Source organism: Diadema antillarum, unplaced genomic scaffold (assembly GCF_040938485.1).
Source record: "Diadema antillarum isolate AM-2024a unplaced genomic scaffold, OU_Dant_1.0 seq00001558_RagTag, whole genome shotgun sequence".
Taxonomy (NCBI): domain Eukaryota; kingdom Metazoa; phylum Echinodermata; class Echinoidea; order Diadematoida; family Diadematidae; genus Diadema; species Diadema antillarum.
In genome coordinates, this window is record NW_027272284.1 from 238,203 (window position 1) to 260,734 (window position 22,532).

The 22,532-nt window shown below is 37.8% G+C and overlaps 1 protein-coding gene across 1 annotated transcript in view; it reads left to right on the plus strand.

Annotated features, from left to right (window-relative positions):
* Positions 1-597: 597 nt before the first annotated feature.
* Positions 598-22,532, plus strand: part of LOC139710720 (retinol dehydrogenase 11-like) — a 39,884-nt gene continuing 17,949 nt past the window's right edge. The window contains exons 1-5 of the mRNA XM_071622638.1: positions 598-966; positions 3,709-3,951; positions 4,293-4,499; positions 5,507-5,690; positions 12,854-14,464. Coding sequence (XP_071478739.1) covers positions 753-966; positions 3,709-3,951; positions 4,293-4,499; positions 5,507-5,690; positions 12,854-13,061 — 1,056 coding nt within the window. The 5' untranslated portion in view covers positions 598-752 and the 3' untranslated portion in view covers positions 13,062-14,464. The remainder of the gene's footprint in view (positions 967-3,708; positions 3,952-4,292; positions 4,500-5,506; positions 5,691-12,853; positions 14,465-22,532) is intronic.

The window sequence follows — 22,532 nt, forward strand, 5'->3', positions numbered from 1 at the left end:
AATTAAGATCATATCGCCACAAAGATGCTATATGCCAAATTTGGTGAAAATCCGTTGTGAGGTTTACAAGAAAATAAAAACGGTAAAGATTCATGAGCAGTTTTAATTGTTAAACATCGAGGTCATCCATATACCGTAGGTACGTAATACTGTTGAAGTAGGCCCCTACATGATTTTAACATTTCACGGCAGCGTTTTCACATTTCTCGGCAAAATTGAACGTTTTTACATTTACCGGCGAGACGTTTTTACACATTTTTACATTTCCCTGCGTTTTTACAAAACCCGGCGAGACTTTTCTACTAACACAAATCTCGGCGTTACGACAAATCTCAGCTCCACACGCCCCAATGCCCCTTCACTCAATTAACCAATTCAAAATTTATCATATTCCTTTCCTGGATATATAACATTATGAACGTGATACACGTCTACGATTTGTTCTACATTGTCCGAGTACAGAGTACGCCAGCGACCAAAGTTCAATTCACAGCCATTTTCCTTTGACTAGACGTAAACAAATACTCGATCTTGAAAATGAAAGTGAAACTGACTTTTCAACCTTTCAACTCGCACTTCCAGATGTCCATGGTAAAATATGGCTACACATCATAAAATTAGAAAGTTGAAGTAAGCTTATACTACTCAGTAAAGTATTTTCGCCTTGATAATTGCACTTCCAAACGCCTGGTGCAAAGGTTTACACTCGAACGGCAAGTCATGAGGTCAAGTTGGGCAGTGGATTCGTGCCGATGATCACGATGGAGGCTGTGCTCGTGTTTTGCAAAGATCTACTCCAGCAGGAGGCCGAGTGGTTCCAGGCCGCCTCTCTGCCGGTGAAAATTGCTGTGAGTAGCGCTGGTGTTGTGGCTGCCACTTACGGAGTGTACTATGCGTGGTTCTTTAGTGGCGTACGACGTGTGAGGAGCAGTGTTCGTTTGGATGGCAAGACAGTTATCATTACTGGTAAATCTAAATTCCACATTTATGAAGTCCACAATAGATCTAATGCGAATTGGTCACGCAACATCGCATTTCACCTATCCTATCAGCGTTGTATAAATAGCAGGTATATCCGCAGGCCCGATACAGTACGTGCCTTTTTTTTACAACACAAATCAGAAGTCACGTAGAGGCCGGCATATATGATTCTACAGCACGCACTATAGTGAGGAAGAGAATTCAAGTCTATGATTCCTAAACTCAATAAATTGAAGTATTATACTTGTATTCGCTGGACTTTGGGTGAGGAGTGTTTTACGCACTGCTTTTAGATGCCCATCTCTATGGTCCTATCCTCTATATCACAACACGTTTGCCACCGTTGTCCATTACTTAAAGTATATTCAATACAATAATTTATTGATCGACCCACGCCTTCCAAACTCCCCCGCCCCTATGTCATCATTGTTCAGTGTCCTAAGTGATCGTTTGGGGTTTTTCAGAGTATTGGTTTCTCCGCTCTACGACCACAATAAATTCCACAAATCTATACATGTAGCTTGCCGATTTATGTTCTTCATGATGTGAAATTATGAAAATCGTCTCGAAGGCATTCCATTTGTAGATGAAACAAAATCCCAGCTTTTAGTGCTTAAGAATAATTTCTAAAATGTGAGTTAGAGATAGAAACAACCAATGTAAAATCATTACTCAGTATAATGCATGTTAAGCATTGTTAACTAATAAAAAAGTGAACAATAGATAGTTATAATTAAATTGTTTCGAGGATAAACCGTCTATACATTTATGGTTTAGTGAGAAAATAGTGATATCTCCTCATATTTTGGGTTTTATTGCAAATTTTTTATATGATGGGATGTCTTCTGATACAACTAACCTACACTATCATCAAATGTGATAATTCAAACATTTTTACAATCAGTGCTCCTAATGATTAATGATTTACCTTAAACACAAAAACTCGACCTCCGCACAAATACATGAAAGACGCTTATTTGCCTTGAGAGTTTCGATAAGGGAATGTTGCAGTATTGCATGATCTTGAGTGATTATACGGACATATTTGCAATGATAGGCCCTAGACCACAGATGCCTCGTGAAGAAGACATTTTCATTTTGAGGAACCCCAGTGACGCACAGATTTTCAGACTTTAACATTTGAACAAATACGAATAAGTAATACTGAGTACAGAGTTTAAGAATTTGTAGTGACTGGGGTGAGGAATAACAATGTTTTCAAAATTTGTATCAAATTGCAATGAACAAGGATGATGACATGGCAGCCTCACCATAAGTTTATGCATGAGTTGGGGCTCAAGGAACCAGAACAAAGGAAGAAGGCATGCATAAATTCTACACTGGTCATTGTTGATGAACTTGTTAAGCAAGCAGCGTTGTAATGGAATTACAATATGCAGTACATTCCAGAAATATGTGAGGCTCCCATGTCATCAACACTGTTCAGTGTAATTAAAGATTTTCGATTTATTGGTTTCTCTTCTTATGAAGGGCCGCAATCAATTCAACAAGTCTATTCATGGAGCTGTTGAATTATGTGCTACATGCCTACATGATGTGAAATTGGGAAAATCGTCTGGAGTGCTCCTTTAATTCTAGGTCCTTATACAAATAGCATGTTTATGCCACTCAACCTTTCATTGCTACGAGCGAACCTTTGATTCATGCCACTTCGTGGGTAGATTGAATTCCGCGGACCTATAGAGCAAAATGCATGTTTGCTTGTGAACAAAAGCCATTGTTAGTCACATGAGCAACACGGAGACAAAGTTACGCTCAGTCGTGTGGAAGGTGCATTCCAATGTCTTATATCAAATGGGTTACTAAGTAGGCCCAGTCAAATACCATTTTCACGTAACAAATGACAAACGATACCAAACGATTGAATGATCATATTTCGGATTAACCTCATGGCAATTGTGTAATTCAGAAACAAAATGTAGTACAGTCTTTAAACGAGACTATGACCCAGATGCATTATCTGATCATTCACCTTTCAAACTCCAATGGAGTGCCTGTACGTGTTTTTCCAGCAATCAATTCAACAAACCACGCACCAAGAATGACTATACATGGATTTAACGAAACTGATTCATTCTCTCATATTCAAATCACCTCCAACTAAAGTGTACACTATTCAGCTATCACTCATATCAATGACAGTATGCTAATATCTGATAGTTTTTGAACTATTAAGGATCAAAGGTGGTAAATGTTTTTTGTAACATCTAGTATTTTACACAGTTCGCACATTCAGTCGTGTGATCACTCCCAAATGCATCATGCAAGATTTGTCTATGATTGTACTAGGGGATAAACCAAAAGCAGATGGTTTCACAGGCAGCTTCGGTATACAAATTACAGGATTTGCGTTTGATACGAAAACATGAAAAGAAAGATCTTTTCTGCATATCTCAATGTTCTCCATATCTTAATGTTCTTTTTGAATGAATCCTGCACACAACGAATCAACTGTTTAAGTAATTCCTAACTTTGTGCTCTGAAATAGCACAGTATGACCTGAAAATATGAACATTTATCCGTTTTCTCAAATATTCTGCCTGGAATGTTCAATTTTGTAGGCTTTATTTGCCTAATGTCCAGCTAATTGGGCCTTTTTGGCGTAGTTTCGAGCTCTTGGGCTGTATGAATCGTTGGCTGCATGACTCATGGACCTTTTTTCTTTTTCAATGCGGCGTTCGTGGGCTATTTTCCCCCTCCTTCCAGGTGCCAATGCTGGCATCGGACGCGAGACGGCCGTGGACCTAGCCAGCCGTGGGGCGCGGGTTATCATGGCTTGTCGCAACCCGACCAAAGCCCAAGCAGCTCTGGCAGAGGTCCGCCAGAGATCAGGAAGCGACAACGTGGTCTTCAAACAGGTGGACACGTCTGACCTCAAGTCGGTTCGAGCTTTCGCTGATCAGATCTTGAAGGAGGAGGACCGACTCGATATCCTCATCAACAATGCAGGTGAATGAAAGATTCTTTTATTTGCTAATTGGCTCATTATTGACCTCAACGTAGGTATTGGCAGTCTACTTCATCAACATAACATTTTTTTAAAGTTCTTACATTATCAATCAAATAAAGGTAGACTTTTATTTCGATTAAGAAATATTTCAATTTTACAGTTCTTCATCAGTCAAACATCACTGAAACCGGACATACTCCTACCAGTACTTTATTACATAAAATAATAATGATTGTTGTAATTAGAATTCGGACCGATACACACATGTCATGATGATTATGCGCTTGAACAATAGAAAGGAATAGAAGCAAGACTTAATTCGATTAGTCAACCCGTCTAGGGATCGGCGGAGCAAGGAAGATGTTGACACCGGAGGGCTTTGAGCTGGTCATGGCGACCAACCACGTGGGTCACTTCGTTCTCACCATGACACTGATTGACCTGCTAAAGAAGAGCGCCCCCAGTCGGATCATCAACGTCTCTTCACTCGCTCATACGTGGTACACTGATCAGCCTGGAATGGACTTCAGCAACAAATCGGGTGATGGTTAGAAACAAACTGATCGAACCCATAAGCCCGAATTCATGAAGGAGGTACAATCTTGTCCATGATTTAAACCGTGGACTGCAAAGACTGTAGTATTTTATGGGGCTCCAATAGTGTTGCATGGCCTATTTCGATACGAAATCAGTCATTTCGTCGACGAAATGACCATTTCGTTAACGAATGATCATTTCGTCAACGAAATGACTGATTTCGTAACGCCTGGGATAGGCCATGCGACACTTGTCGCCCCATAAAAAACTACGGTCTTTGTCTATGATTGAAACCATGGACAAGATTGTACCATCTTCGTGAATTCGGGCCACACAGATTGTGTCATTACTCATGACCAGGATTTCTGATCCATGACGTTTTGTTCCATATAATCTCTCAGTGGTTCTACTCTGAGTTTGCTAATTGGGGACAACTGACAGAATACACTCGGCACTTTCTGAAAGACGATATTTCAAATTGGAAAGAAATTTTAATTTCATGTTCAGCAAATCAAAAGAATGAAGGATTGAATTTTGTTGGTTTCTTTGGTTTGACCCGTTTTCGTTTTAGGGAAAAAAGTATAGCCAGAAAAGCACACAACAGTCTCAAAAGGACTTGCCCTAAGCTTTCCAACGCTTACGTTTGTGACTGAGAAGAATGGCATGAATAGTTTTGTTGATACAGGTGAACAGACTTTGTTACAGAAAAATAGCATGTTACAAAAAAAAGCAAACAAGCAAGATGGATAATGTAGATAATTCTTACTCTACAAAATAAAATACTTCTATGCTACATGATATAGGTTTGTGAAGTGATTATCATACTGTTATTTCTCCTCGATATTCCCCATATTATTATTTAAGATTTCATATCACCAGCGTTTATGGAGAAAGGCATGCCACAAATTGTTCTTCAATCAAGCCATTATAATCTCGAAACAGTCGCTTGAAGCTTTTATTTTAATACAACCCTTAAAAAGATTTCTTTCTTTCTTTGTTTTCATGTGTGTCTCACAGGGTTAGATGGCTTTCAATTTTACATCAGAAGCAAACTGGCCAATGTGATTTTTTCCAAAGAGTTAGGGCGCCGCCTAGCGGGCACTGGTGTTACCGCTTACTCGCTGCACCCAGGAGCCATATACACCAGCATCTGGCCGACGGACAAGCTGTGGCTGTATTACTTCTTGCGACCACTTTTATGGTGAGTGTGATGTTGGGGTAAACTGACGGTATTCAGGATTGAGCAATACTTTCATCTTTGGTTGATTTTTTTTTCTGTTGTAAAATATTTGATAATCATGACACGTCAACGTGTCATATATAGGCAAGAGTGTCTATATTGAGAAAATGTTGGGGTTTATTGTGGGCCTTCGTGCGTATACGGCATTATAATCCCGCTCTTTAAGAGCAGAATGGATGATATTACGTTCAGAAGTGGAGTAAAATCAGCACAAAGCATACACACACACAAATAATTGACCCTGGTCGAAAAACCAGTTGGCAACTGGTACTGGTTCCAGTTAATTCCAGTTAAGGCAACTTGTTTCAATATGGAAAGAGGAATAATATTATGTGACTAGAATCAACTGGTATCAACTGGTATCCGTTCAACTGGAATCAACTGGTATGGACTCGAATCAACTGGGATCCAGATGACAAAATTATTTTGTGCTGAATTATTTGATGTATGGGAGTTTACCAGAATGTACAATGTCAAGTAGGCCTACATCTACAGGCTTAGCCTACATCCTATCTTGAAGTTGAAGTTGATTGACTCAACGACCCTCATGGAGTACGATACTAAATTGCAAATTAATCTACCTGTACAAAATAGAAGAATTTAAAATAGAATTTAACATGTATACAAGATATCAGCATATCAAATACAATTTGCATAAAAGTATGTTATGAATAATCCCGTACACAAATGTAAAGCTATTTCTAGAAAATTACGGACAATGCAGGCACTGCAGTGCCTGATGCAAATAATCATACAATGGATACATAAATAAACTAAATCAAACGAAATAATAAAGTGTACAGTAAAGGACATTATTATTTTACATAACCTCGAGATATTCGACCAAGTCTTTCTCTTAGTGGAATTAAACTATTTTATTGATCGTATTTAAATGTTTTAGGATATTCCCTTCTTGAAAATGTTTTACATTCCGTCTTAAAGAAGGGACATACAAACAAATAATGGAATGAATCATCAATATCGTTTTAGAACAATGAGTACACAGAGACGTTCAATGTCTTTGTAACGCCCAGACACTATTGGAAACCTATGATTGAGGCAACCTAATTATTACCTTGGATATCGCATTCATTAATATATAGGGGCATTTAGTTGTCATGCTTTAAGCCATGGTTGCCAAGTAGATTACACTTTTATTATAAAAGAATATGACAATACCTCGTCAAAGGCACAAGCTAAAATCGTGAATATCACGGCAATAACATTAAATGAATATTATTTCTAATACATTTCAGAGTTTATTGCAAAGTTATTATATTATATTGAATCTAACCATCTTTTATCTATTTTTACGAATAGGATTTGAATAGCGTATGAATATTCATGACCAATAGAACCAGTAGAAACCAATAGAAACCAACTGGGATCAACTGGATTAAAACTCCACTGTTAGTTACTGAGTGTTAAATATGGAATGAAATTGTAAGCAAGTCCAGTCAGGTACATAGGTTTCAAGTGTCATCTAACCGTTTGCATACATATTGATTACACACATGCACACGTACAAACACACACAAACTGGTCTCAATACTGTTGATCAGTTGAAATGTCAGCTGATTTCACTTGGTACCAGATGAATTTAGTTATGAGTCCAAGTTTAATCATTCTAGATGTTTTTGTTTTGTTTTATTTTTTTTTTAAGCGATACCAGCTGGTATGAAATTCCCGAGCTGGCTGCAAAGTGTGTTAACTGGAGTCAACTACAATCCAAAATTTGGTCCAAGCTTATTTCAGCTTGCTACAAAATGTTTTAACTGGAGGCAACTGCAGTGTAGTATGCTTTTAGGGTAGCGTGCCAGTTTATTCCACTTCTTTCATCTGGAGTCAACTGAAAGCATCTGGTACATGCTACCAGATTCGTGAACTGAATTCAAAAAGTAGACTTCAACTGGCACCAAGTAAAAATCGAACTGGCATCAGCTGGTACCAGTAAAACCTCAACTGGTATCAGTAGGCACACATTAAGACTTCAACTGGTATCATTTGGTACCAAAAACACTTCAGCTTGTATCAACACCAGTAAACTTCAATTGGTATCAACTGGTACACAGCGAGACTTGAACTGGTATCAACTTGTCATCAAGACTTTCACGATGTGTCAACTGGCAAGCAGTCCAGTCAACTGCAACTGGTATAAACTGGTACCAGCATAACTTCAACTGGTACCAGTTGAAACCAGTTAAGACCAGTCAAAACCAGTATAAAGACCAGTTAAAAATGTTAATTGGTTTCTACTGGTTTCTACTGGTTTTTCGACCTGGGGAAGCCCTAGTAGAATGTTGAGGAATGTGAAGCTTCGCTCTATTTTTTTAACAAGATAATAGCAGGAACCACGTGTCATATGAGGTTATGACCTCATGAGCTCACTTCATATTCCATTGGCCTATACATAAATCTTCTCTAAATTTCTCTTTAGGTATAACACAAAGAACCATTTTTGTTGTTGCTGCTGTCGTAAGCTAACAGTGATCATGTATGTCTTTTGAAAGAGCTTGAGATGCTTAGTCCTCGACCAAAAGTCCTCAATACAATTTCTTTTTATAGTGTTGTTCCTAAACGAATGGGGAAGTTGAGAGTCAATTACATCATGATCTTAGGTAATTTGCATAATGTTCAAATTCATGATATTCTTCCGTCGAGATATTTTCATTGCAACTGATTGACAAATTGCCCTACATCGACGTAAATAACGAATAAGCACTGAAGTGATCCTCCCGATCCTGATCAGGTCGTAGGTTCGAATCCTGCTCGAGTATGTACGCCCAAGATTTGTTTTTTATCATGGCTACTACTAACATTGATCAATTCAGTGCTTATTTACGTCGATGTAGGGCAATTTGTCAATCAGTTGCAATTGCATAATGTTGTTTGCAACTAATATCACATGTTTAGTGAAAACGGGTGAAATCTCATAGTCACAGCAGACGATATGGCTTGTTGATTACTTATTTATTCATTTATTTATTCAGTCTTCTTTAAAAACAGGGTAGTCTTTTCAGAATCAAAAGGCCTGCTTTTAAAAAGAGCCCTGTTAACATAGATATAACAATTACACATCGAAACATATTTGCATAAGTGTAAACAAAAAAAAAGTAATTACATCAAAACCAAAATATACCAAGTCAAAAATACAATAACAACTAAACAGAAAAAAAAAACCAACAACAAACAAACAAGCAAACGAAACAGAAACCATTACTTAAATACGGTTCAGATATAGTAGTACAAAACACACAAATTTTAGTCTTCCAAAATTCGGATACAAATATGGTGGTGATACAAACAACAAAACAAACACACAGACACACACGCACACACACACACACACACACACAGACAAAACAAAAGTTCAGCCTATGCTTATTATGACACCTCAACTTCCACTCATCCCAATCTCCTATATTCATACTATACAGTGAAAATTTAATAACTGCTTCACAATGTGACTATAATTAAATCTTTACTCCGGTTACTGTTATACGTTTACACCAGCTTCTTTAAAGGTCCAGTTTACCTTTGGGAGCAATGATTTCGAAAATGTTCAAGATTTCACATTTGATGCATTTGATGTGTAGGTCTGTTGTATCACAAACCATCCTACAATATCAAATTTTCACAATAAAACCTAAAATATAAGGAGATATCTCCTTTTTTCTCAACAAACCATAACTGTAAATTCGACGGTTTTATAGTCTGGAAGCATTCTTATTTAAACTATTATTCACATTTTGTGTATTTAACAATACTTAACGTCGATTATACGGATTAAAGTTTTTACAGTGGTCGTTATCCTTAACTCACATTTCAGAACTATTTTAAAGCACAAATGTTGGGTATTTATTTCATCTACATATGGTAAATTATGCCTTAAAAACAACACTACTAATAACTCCTTTGTCTTAAGTTAAATCCGTGGGTACAGTTTACGGTCGGGGTTTGATTAAAGTCCAAAATACATTCCTCTCCGAAATAAACAAAACTCACAGTCTTATGAGGAATTTGCCTCCATGGTCATTGAACGCGAAACAATTCCCGACGTTCGCCGCGAATACCGAGTAATTTACTCAACCCTTCATCGAGGCGACGATTTCCCGACGTACAGTACACAAGTGGATTTCTTTCCCTATGATCTCGAAGTGGCGCCCGAGATTAATTCTTGCGAGCTGGGGTTTCCTAACTCGGGTTGTATAGATCACCCGCTGTTGACCCAAGTTAACGCTATCTACAGTAACGAAATCACCATGACATAAAAACTACCTAGAATCTACCCCTCATACCATGGCATTACTACAGTTAATGGTAGACGCAAATCCAAAATTATTTAAATTACCAGTGTAAACTTAACTATCATTTTGATGCCTGCAGAAGAAAATTACATATTTTCAGATGCTTTATATAAAAACTAGTCTAAATAATATAATATACAAAACTATCTGACTCCAGTTGAGCACTTATCTTGCCTAATGCTCCCTACATTATTACAATATTAATATAAACCCTTCAGCACTTGGCCTGAAGATAAGTAAGCATTATGCCAGTAACCACCATACATGCTGCCTTCTTACAAATTCAACCATCGTATAGTTGAAACAGTACAGTGGAGTAACTTCTCTGCAATTCACGTTATCACATACAACACATCATAATTCAAACTGTTTTCAAATAGCTCGCGCAATATAATTGGCTGTTTATATAATATTTCATCATTTTACCGTGCAAAGTAGTCTCAAATATGATAATTTAGTGATAATTTACGGCAAAAGGATATACAAACTTACAGTTTGTCTGATGACTAGAAGCTGCTGTCACTCGACTTCGTCTCATCTGCTCAAGCCGTTACAAGCAGGCCCTAGCAGACGATTTTCATAATTTCACATCATGTAGTACATAAATCCACAACTCCATGTATAGATTTGTGGAATTTATTGTGTTTCTTGAGCAAAGAAACAATAGCTTGAAAAACCTTAAACAAATTACACTGAACAAGGGTGATGACATAGGAGGTTCACATATTTAAGAAATGTAGCAGTGTAATTCCATTACAATACCGCTTGCTTGCGAGTTCACCTGTGTATAATCTATGCATGCCTTCTTCTTTTGTTCTGCTTCCTTAAGCCCCAACTCATGCATTCTTATGGTGACTCTGCCATGTCATCATCCTTGTTCATTGCAATTTGTTCTAAATTTTGAAAATATTCTTATTCTTCATCCCAATTATCACAAATTCTGAAACTCTGTCCTCAGTACAACTAATTTATAGTTGTTCAAATGTAAAAATCTGAAAATCATCCGGAGGTCTCCTTTAAGATATCGGTCTTGCCTTTCCAAAATCTAGGCTCCTAATGCATGTAGTGACAAATTTTTTCTACTACTACCGTTACGCCCTTCACAAAAATTCTAAGCTACCACTGACGAACAAAAGGGTGTTATCTTCACCTGGATAGGAGCATGCCTGCGTATAAAAATCTGGCCTAGCAACAACACATTGCTGAAATGATAAAAATGCCAGGCTGCCAGTGAAAAGCAGCACTGTGCTGGAGGAGCCAAGTATTGACATAGAATAATGCTAATCATTCACCACTGTGCCTTACTGGGACAATAACAACAACAACAACAACAACATATTCTGACTTCATGGCAATAACCACAGTGGCTATGCATGATGGATATGAACAAAGATCAGGGAAGAAATGACTTGTAACACTCATTACCCAGTACTTTTAGTCTGATTTAAATCAAATCACCTGCTTCTTACCTGTTTCAGCTGTTAGATTTAAATGACATTGTACTCAATTAGTCGGTTCATTTGACTTTGTGTTACATTTATGTATATGAAAAAGAAATGTAGAAAGAAAATCAATCAATAAATGTAATTTCGAGAAATGTAATAATCTGAGTTTAGGGTGTTTGACTTCAGTGAATTATACTCTAAGGTTCCAAAATGAATCCCTTATAATCGACAATATCAGCCCTTTTCAACAACTCGCATTTTTAACGTTGGCCACGGGGAATGAGTACTTATTTTTCCATTCACTGCAAAAGCACACATAGATATACTTCAGGAAAAAAAACCTCACACGGACCAGATCAACTTTAGATAAAAGCTTACTGACATGCTAGCTGAGACAAAGTAATAGTGTGTCCTCTCACTCGGCAGTGGCTCTTTTTTAAATCAAAGAAATGATGTCTCTTTTTTTTTTTTGATACGTTAAAACTGAAGTGATTTTTGGCGGAAAAGGTCACCCAGTTTCTCCTTATATCATACTTTTACTAGTAGACTTTGACATACGGTTTGACTCCGCATTAATACATACAGCAATGTCAGAAAGGTATTAGCAAAATTTTAAGTTTACCTTAAATAACTCTTTATTAAGTATGGAACATTCTCTGAGTGAGAAGTTTGTTTACCTTTTGAAACTTTCGAATGCTTCTTTACACTTCTCTAATAATGTTGAAAAAAAACCCAAATTATTTGGAATCACAACGACTTCTTTGTAAAACTATTTGTGTGTGTATGTGTATGTGTGTGTGTTTGTGTGTGTGTGTATGTGTGTGCCTGTAATGAAAACACCGTTTACAAATACAATCGCTTACGATATCTGCTCCGGAGTTTGCCTGAAATAATAGATGTTATGCCTGCTATCAGTATTCAATTTCGTAGTGATTTATGGCATCAAACAGATTCATGCGATTTTCTTTGCTCAGTGTGAATAATTCTGTTCACAGTTACAACTGCAATGTTTCAAATATATTTTGCGACGTTTGGAATAATCCATACATTGTTTGCAAACAAAGGAAGGTTATCCTGAAGTGCATTAACAATAAGTGTCTATGCTGATTGGACTGAAGAGAAGTTAGTTATATTTTGAAAGATTTTGGTATCATATTTCTCAGATAATGTATTTGATATATGTCCGATGAAGCACAAATATCAAATTTTACAATATCTTATGAAAAAAAGTTGCCTTATAACAGATGATCTCAAGATCATGTACGAGCTGATGACAGATTACGTCACCAGTTATCTATGCTTATTTTAACCTCCTCTGTCCTAAATTTTGTTGTTGTACCAGCACTTTACTTCTCTCAAATTATTCATGTAGGCTTTGCTTGTTAAGCGAAAAGGACGGAGCCCAGACAACGATCCACTGTGCCGTCGACGAATCGGTCACACAACATAACGGTGGATATTTCGCAAACTGTCAGCTGGCCAAAGAGGCTAAGGAGGCCAATGATATGGCTCTTACGAAGCAGCTCTGGGATGTAAGCTGCGAAGCGACTGGGATCGACCCTAACGTACTTCAGGTCTGAGGTTTTTTCCTGTCTGACGAGCTCCACTACATCTTGTTACATGTATTCCAAGTTGTTGTTGTTGTTGTTGTTATTTTTATTGTTATTATCATTATTATTATCATCATTATAATTATTACTATTATTATTATCATTATTATTATAATTATCATCATCATCATATTTTTGTTTTTGTTTTTGTTTTTTGCTCTCTGATGTAAAATGTTTGTCGTGAAGTGACGTTCTTCGTGATTTATAAACGTTTTAGGTCCACGAGGATCACAGCTATAAAGGAAGGTTAGCTATAGGACTGTTTAAAGGACTTCGGGCCTTTAAAGGTACAGTTTATCATTGGGAGCAATGATTTGAAAATATTCAAGATATCACATTTGATGCATATGTGTAGGTCAGTTAATGTATCACAAAACATCCTACCATGTAAAAAATTTGCAATAAAGCCTAAGATATCAGGAGATATCACTATTTCCATCACTAAATCATAACTGTGGACGGTTTAGTCTAGAAAGTTTTATCATAAGTATTGTTCACATTTTGTATATTCATCAATACTTAATATTGATTATACTGATTCAAATTTTTACATTGGTTGTTTCTATCCCTAATGCACATAAAATGAACTATTTAAGAGTTGTTTGTTGTTGTTTTAAAGAAAGAAAGAATGGACTAAGGGAGGTATTTTAAAGCACTAAAGCTGGATTTTTCTTTCATCTGCAAATGGCAAATAATGCCTTTAATCAGACTGAAAATAGCACAGAAATTTTTGTTTAGTTTCTGGTTTTCAGTATGCCGAACAAAGCCCAGATTTTTACAAGAATCTCGATTATCCGAAACTTGTGGATGGAACAGTGGATGATTGTATGGCGTCATCACAGTGGTTTTCGCCAAGTGTTCCCCTATTAAAGATGGTCTCCATGTCTACAGAGTTACGCTATAAAAGTCACTCATGAATTTCACACATACCCTCCAAGAGAACTATTCCATTCCGACCATCCGGCGCTGTCATATGGGGTACGGAATGTATTCAATTTACTTGAAGCCGACTATAGTATCAAAGTTGTTATTGAATTTGTTTTGCGTAACAGCTAAGGAAGCTCCAATTGAATGCTTTGTTAATACGTGTCATCAGAAACCCATTTGAAATGAAACCTCAGTTGGTTTCTAAAACTGTAGATGGAATTTGCTTGTTCTTTAAGTTTTTTTAATCATTAGTATTATGTTCCAAGTAACTGCACCTGTGTACGAGTCTCCTTTTCCAGTAATTTGTTTTCACTCGAGGGATACAAATGCTGCAATCGGATTTGTGGATTCTACAAATAAGAGTATAGCGAACTTAGTGTTTGTGATATTGTGACCATCACTTCTTTTAATCGAAATCATCCGAGAGTGTGTGTTTTCTTATTCAGGTTATAATCAGGTTATAAATGATATGAATGAACCCGTATTGAAATTTTGGTATTCATCATTTTGTCATGCACGATGGAAGAAATTCTCTTACGCTGGATAATGAGCGTCGTGGTTTTATTTTCAGTCGTTTGTATTCTCGAACGCTCGTCATTGAGAACTTTCCCTCCCTCCCTCTCTCTCCTTCTCTCTCTCTATATATATATACAATGTGTATATATATATATATATATATATATATATATCTGCCCTACTTTGGCAAAAGGAAGCAAGTGACAAAAGTGACATTTCGCGTAAAAGAGCAAAATGTGTCTGTCATTTACACTGACGTCAATGGACTGTCATGATGTCTTATCTAACATATCTCTTAGTAGGATGAGTGTTTCTGCATGAAATTTGGCATGGAAGAAGAGCTCATTATGTGAATTATGAAAACATCAATAACTCAAATTCGGATGGTATGTCACTTGCTTCCTTTTGCCAAAGTAGGGAAGTTATATATGTATATATAAATGTATGATTCCTATCTATCTATGTATCTGTCTGCCTTTACTTTGATATGCTCAATGATACAGAATGCTACATCCAATCAATTACGTCAGTTTTCATTGATAGAAACATTAAAATCTAAATTGAAAACTAAGTCTTATTCGCTTTTCTCGATTGACAAGTTGTGAGAGGGTACAATTTGAGCACTAGTATAATGATGATACTTTAAAGAATATGATATATGATATATATATATATATATATATATATATACATATATATATATGTATGTATATACATATAATCACAAAGGCAAAGGCTGCAGTCTCAATCTATGAAAAATGAAAATTATAATTTGCAAATGTACCTGGATTTCTTAAAGTATTTTTGGTCTTTCGACAGTGTCATCATTGTTACAATATTATTCGAAACTCTGTTTTTGTGCTAGTTTATGTGCACGACTGCATTGAAAGAAAAGAGTGCAAAGAAAAAAGATACGAACAATGTAATAACGCCTTTAAAATAGGCTAGAAGGTGAGAGATGTCTCATAGCGGGTGAATTATCCGGAAACATTCACCTGCTTCCTTCCTTTGTCATGCTACTGTGATACCACAAGCACACCTGCTTTTCAAAACAGTGATTTGCGATACATCCTCTGCACTCCTTGAACGTTCATAGACAAAACTTGGTATATCTGATCATGTTTTGGAAATTTCAGCAAAAATCAAAAGAGCTCACAGTTCTAGGGCTTTTATTTCATTTATTTATCATCTATCGTTTGCACAAAATTCATTTTATCTATTTATACATAGAAATTTACTGTCAGAATGTCTAGATCAGCATAAGCTCTTTTCATGATGATATTTTTATCAATAAAATCATTTTTTTTTTGGATAAAATCATCAATATTTTTAAAGCACTTCACCAGAAATCACAAAGTGCAGTTAGGGTAAATGGCCACCTAAAACAGATTGGTTCAAGATAATAGTGGAAGTAAGACAAGGATGTGTAATCTCACCACAACTTTTTAACATCCTACTCGAACTTGTCATGTAGTACGCCCTCCACGACATCAAAACTGGAGCTAATATCCAAGGACAAGTCATCAACAACCTATGCTATGCAGATGACATTGCTTTGATAGCAGAAAGTGAAGAAGACCTCCAAACTCTTGTTGACAAGGTACATCTCAGCAGCTCCTCCTTGGGTCTGAAGATAAATATCAGGAAGACAGAGGTGCTATTTACAGTATCAGCAAAGAGCCCAAACAAAATACACATCAGTATAGAAGGTAAAGAGTGACACTAGTGGAAAATTTCACCTACCTAGGTGGAATTATCAGTCAAGATGGATCCAACACTCTGAAAATCAAAAACAGGATTGAAAAGCCATGGGGGCAGTCCAGAAAATTCACACCATACGGAGCACAACAAAGACCAAATTATACAGGGTACTAATCCTCTCTATATTATTATGTGGAGCAGAGACACGGACTCTTAGGAAAGAACTTGAACTTTATTTGTTTCATTTGAAAAACATATCATTTGTACAATGACAAACTGAGAACAGGAAATGAGTACATGAACATGCAAACATAACATATAATAACTATAAATGAAACATGGAAACTACAAAAGACCGGGGTCTTGTCAGGGTAGTTCCCAACAGAAAGAATAATAGGAACCAATATTGCTTTACGATCAAGACATAGGACAGGTAAAAATATTACAAAAAAACAGACAAACATACACAAAAAATACATTACCATTAATTAAATAATAGTGTTTAGTCATATCAACCCCTAGAAAACAAAACCCATAAAATTATCTATATAATCATAGTTATTTGATGACAACTCTAACATTCTAACAAAATTTAATGTCTTTTCAGGTTTTTCTTAAAAATATTTGTAGTTGGAGAATTTATAACTGTATCTGGTAAAGAATTCCATAATGAGGGTCCAGTGTGTCTGAGTGTATGCATTACATACATCTTATTTACCTTGAATAAATGATATTTATTGCTAATTCGGGTATTATAAATATGAATTTGATCATTAGATTTAAACATACCAGAAATCATCTCAGATAACAAGTTCTTTTTATGCTTTAACATATACATAAGAATATTAAACCTATTCAATTCATATATTCAAAACATTCATTTTCAGAAACAGAGGCATTGACGGCGCTTTATAATGCGAGTTTGTACATAATCGAAATTGCTCTTTTTTGAAGGATAAAAGTGTCGTGTAAATTTGATTGATGAGTATTTTGCCCATACAGAAGATGAAAACCGCCTGATGCCTTTTGAAATGACATGCCTGCGGAAAATATGTGGCGTAACACGAATGGATAGAATAAGGAACACCACAATCAGGAACCAATTAAATGCAACAAGAGCGGTATAAAATAAAATCTCTCAATGAAGATTATGATATTTTGGACATCTAAAAAAATGCCGGTAACACGCCTTCCAAAATTAGCAATGGAGGGAAGAATCTCTGGTATAAGAGACCACAAGGAAGACCACCCAAGAGATGGACAGACTGTGTAAAAACAGACTGTAGGAGCAAAAACATATTATGCTCTCTAGTAGAAGCCAGCCATCTAGCCAGCAACCGCAAAAAATGGCAGGACATCATGAAGCGGATGCGGATGCCACCACTTAAAGGGACTGTACAGTATACTGGTTGAGGTGGGGATTCATGTTTTGAACATTCCTAAAGTGAGATAATGAGAAACATATTATTATAAAATATGAAAGAGCATATAATTTTAAAAAGGATTCAACGTTTATTTGATGAAAATTGGTTTTCAGATGGCTGAGATATCCAAAAAAAAGTGATAATAATAAAAGGCTATGACAGGCCACGCCTTTTATTAGGATATCTTTGTTTCACCTTGTTTTTGGATATCTAGCCATTTCAAAACCGATTTTCATCAAAAACTTTTGATACCCCTTAGAATTGCACGCTCTTTGACATCTCATAGAGTGGTTTCTGAATATCTCGCAAAACGTTAAAAGCTAAATCCTCACCTCCACCAGAACTGTAGGGCCTACACACCCTTTATACCCTTTGTTGGAGTGAAATGCATAGGTCAAGGTAACGCAGGTATACATTCGACTAAACAACCGGGGGACCGTTTCATTAAACTTTTTGTCAGTGATTTACACTGACAACTGTTAAAAGCTACTGAAATCCTTGCGTCTGATTGGCTGATAGCAAATTCGTCGGTGAAAACCTCGAACGAACTCGTTGATGAAACGCCCCCCAGGTCTATGTCCTTTTGATAAGGGTTTTAAATTCTCCCATCCTTCACACCGAGCTATTGCGCCATTGCATCATCACAACCCCCTCCAAAACACACACACACACACACACACACACACACACACACACAACAAACCAAAACCAGCACCCAGTGTGTTCTTCAAACGTTGTTATATGTTTTGTGAACTCTTCTGACTAAACTTTTCCACTATGATTTCTTCTCGAAAAGCAGAATCTGAAGGCAGAGGTTTGTAAACCTACACACACACACACACACACAAACAAACACACACACACATACACACACACACACACACACACACATACACACACACACACACACACACATACACATGCACACATACACTGAATCTATGGCCTTCACGTAAAGGTAGGACCATTCAGTCAGTTGGTTAACGTGTAACCATGGTCACATGACCCAGTTTGTACAAGCTGAGCGGTGATTGGATGGGTGTACGAATGTGACAGCCCACGAATAATACAGCCGATGAGTTCGACACTTAGTAAATAAGACCATCAAGGGTGGTAATCTGAAAATCTTCTGAATTAATCTGAAGTTTCTCCCTATGTTTCTTCCTAAGTCAGAAACTTAGGGTGGTATTCTGAAATCCTTACTAGGTTTCTTCCTAAGTCTGTTCCTAAGTTTTTTTTCCTAAACTTAGGAAGAAACTTAGAAAAGGGGGCGGGAGCATGCAAATTTCTGACTTTCTGAAAGGAAGAAGTTGGTATTCTAGAATGCACTTAGGAAAGAATTATATGAAGATATTTAGGAAAGCTCCACCCCTGTCCTAAGTACGTTGTTAAAGGTGCATGGTCCCGGTGTTTTAGTCAAATGCGTATAACGCGGGAGCACGGCGCAAGTTTCCTATAGAGACCTACGCTATCGACTTCTCTTTAGCGCTTACGCTTTGGCCCACTTCCCCGAGTCCGAAGAAGTCCGATTCACTGTAGTCAGTGGTCGGATCACAGTTCGGCTCATGATTCGGCTGAGGGGGATGACAGCTTTAGCAAACTTCTTTTGTGATGTCATAATAACAAGCACATATGCACGCACCCTGGCATTACTACAGACTGCGCGATACGCAGAGAAAACAACGAAGGCAACGTTACTTAGCAACACCTACGCACTTTACTCTTGATGACAGCTCAACTTCGGCAATCTTCGTATCAATGCTAACGGTGATCGGCAGTATCATCAACAGCGCCCTCTACACTACCAGGACTATGCCCCTTTAAGAATATTGACCGATTCGGGTTCGTTGAGGGCAGCAGACATTTTACGGCACAGAGCGCAGCCATAGTGGGTGTATCAGCGACCCCCCCCCCCCCCCCTGCTCTCCCCGACCCCGGGGCAACATATTTATCACGCACTTGTAACAAAGGTTCGCGCACTAAGCAAGCATTCGCGCACCCAGCACGAGACGCCCATTGGCTAAAGCAGTTTTTCATTCTGCGCGCGTGCTAATGTAGGGAGAGGGGTGGGGGAGTGCGGAGGGGGGGTCTGCTGATACACCCACTATGGCTGCTTCTATGCTAAAAATACACATAGCGCGTCACAGAATCGGTCAATAGCAAGCTGCATGCAAACATCGTACTGCGCGCAACATGTAGGGTTGGGGGTACCACGTATCGACACCCTAAGGATCTGTAGCTTGTTTATTCTAAAAATATAATACAAATCCGCCTAATTCTTACCTCAAATATGCCATAAATACTGCAGTTTTGAATGTCGTGACCGTCTCGTTGATTATGAATCTCCGTTTTAAAATAGCGCAATTTTAGTGCGTGCGTTCCGTTTTCTTCGCGCAGCTAAAAAGGGAACCTTGCGATCGACACCCCCTCTCCTCCATAGGTATACACGTGAATTTCACAGCATAGGTATACACGTGAATTTCACAGGCCATAGGTAATACACGTGAATTTCACAGCCATGCGTCGTTACTGATCGGATGTGTAATTTTTAGCTTGGTTTGTTTGAGTTTGATTTTCGTTTCTTCGTTTTTATTGTTTTTATAGCTAATGACACTTAATCCCGCGCGTACTTTTTTGTTCTATACGCAAACAGCCATGATACGCAGGGTGTCGATGGGAAGGTGCCCTGTCGATAGGTGGTGCCCCAACCATACTTTGATGCGCGAATTGGGCATGTCGAGAAAGTGAACATGCCGCGCACACGTGTATGTAATCCTACCTCATAAGAAAAATGCGATTGTCATCGGTTGGTTCCTTATGATGCGGCATTTCGTATTGGTTAAGAAAGGACATGGGCGGAGATAAGGATGGCGTAATTAGCATTAAGAAGTTCCTTGGATCAAATTCCAGAATACCAATTCTGTCTTTCCTTGGCACTTCCTAAGGGTGGTATTCTGAAAATCTTCCTAAGTTTCTTTGCAAGTTTCTTAAGGGGCGATCACGCATCGCCGGTTTAGATGGCGGTTCATGGCGGTTCTCAAACCGCCGTGAACAGTGTCCCAACGATGGCGGAAAGCACTTAAACGCGATGTGACTACGTTCTCAACACGTTTTGAACACGTCTCTAACACGGATTGGCGCGGCAGTAACACAGATCTCCCCGAAAGGTTGAGGAGTACACACCAAGCCCCTAAAGTTGGATGCAATCAGAGCCCTTTCACTCGTCTTCAGTGGGTTACAACAAGGAGCGTATTGCTTCGTTAGGTAATGACAATGTAAAAGAAATTACGAAACGTGGTAACCCCCGTGTATTTACAGATTGACATAAGTGATTGAATAAGCAACTTATTGTCTTCAAGTTACAATATGCTTTTTTCTCTCTCTCTTTTAACTTTTAAAATATCTGCACCAACTGTCATTCAAACGACATACATGGCAAAGCAGAATCCAACATAGTTTACAAAGTTTCCTGTTCGTTTGCAGGTTTATATATCAAGTGATGTACAAGTACTTGCTTGTTTCAACACCTCTTTTGGTTGTCTTTCTTTATTAAGTTTTCACATATCTCCAACAACAGTCAATAAAAAGACATACATATCAAAGAAGAATACAGTATAATCTACATAGTTTCCTGTTAGGTTCACGTAATATAATAATGGTGTGGGTTTTTTTTTTCAACTTTCAACATCGCTTTTCCCTCAACTCTCTTAAGTTTCAACATATCTGTATCAACATGCCGCCTTACAAAAAGGCATACATAATCACGGAAGCAGAACCCAACATACAGTATAGGCCTATTTACATAATTCTTCTGTATATAGGCCTAACTTACAGGTTCACGTAGCTGACCATCTTTTAAGCTGGTAAGCTTTAACAAGATTATAAATACACCTTTTAATGTAACTGATGTACTATTCAACATACATTAGAACTTTTTGAACATTAAACTGTCTTTGTTACTCTATTTGTTAAAATTGGAAAAAAAACAGTAATGAAACTTCAGCATTCAATATATTTCCCCGATCTTGTATTATGGGTTCATCTTTGCCTTTTTTCCATTTTTTATTGCTCCGCCTCGAAGTGTCGCCGGAGGCATTATTCTCCTTTGAGTTCTACATTTGTTTTTGAATGAAAAGTTATGGCGGTGTTAACACAGTATTATCACGGATCTTGCGGTGCAAACACGGAGGATGCGTTCTTCAAAGGTGAACGGCGTTTTGAACACGGTCCATTTCAAACCGCCAAGACCGCCACGAAAAATTAAACATGTTTAATTTTTCTGGCGGTTCGGGCGGAGCACTGCGAATTGCCGAACCGCCATGAACCGCCATCTAAACCGGCGATGTGTGATCGCCCATTTAGGAAGTGCGTGATAGTTTTCGCGCAGTGAATGACAAGCGCGCCTATCACGATGTTTTGCAGCTTGCTATTCTTAAAGTGAAAACACAGATTTGGTAAGGGTTTGAGAACCCGTCTGGCACCATTTCATATTTGCTTGTAATATATCGAAAGAGTCTACCAAGAAGCCTACCTGGCTGATGCAATTTGCCGGGATGATGATTTGTTTCGGAGTATTTTGATATCAAAAGTAAAAGTCGGTATTATTCCAGAAGGATCCAGGTTAACTCGGTCTCAGGGACAACTCGGCCCTATTTTTGACAATTTATACGCAGTTCGTGATCGCCATATTCTATACATAGGCGCTTGATAGGCGCACAGTAATTTTGTATGCGCGCCAAAGAGGTTCTTTGATGCGCGCGTTGTTTAAGCGTCTTTGGTTTCAACTCAGCCCATAACTGCGACCAGCCAGAACGAGAAGCGCTCCAACAGTACAACACTGTATAATCCCGAGGGACAACTCGACCCGCCGTCA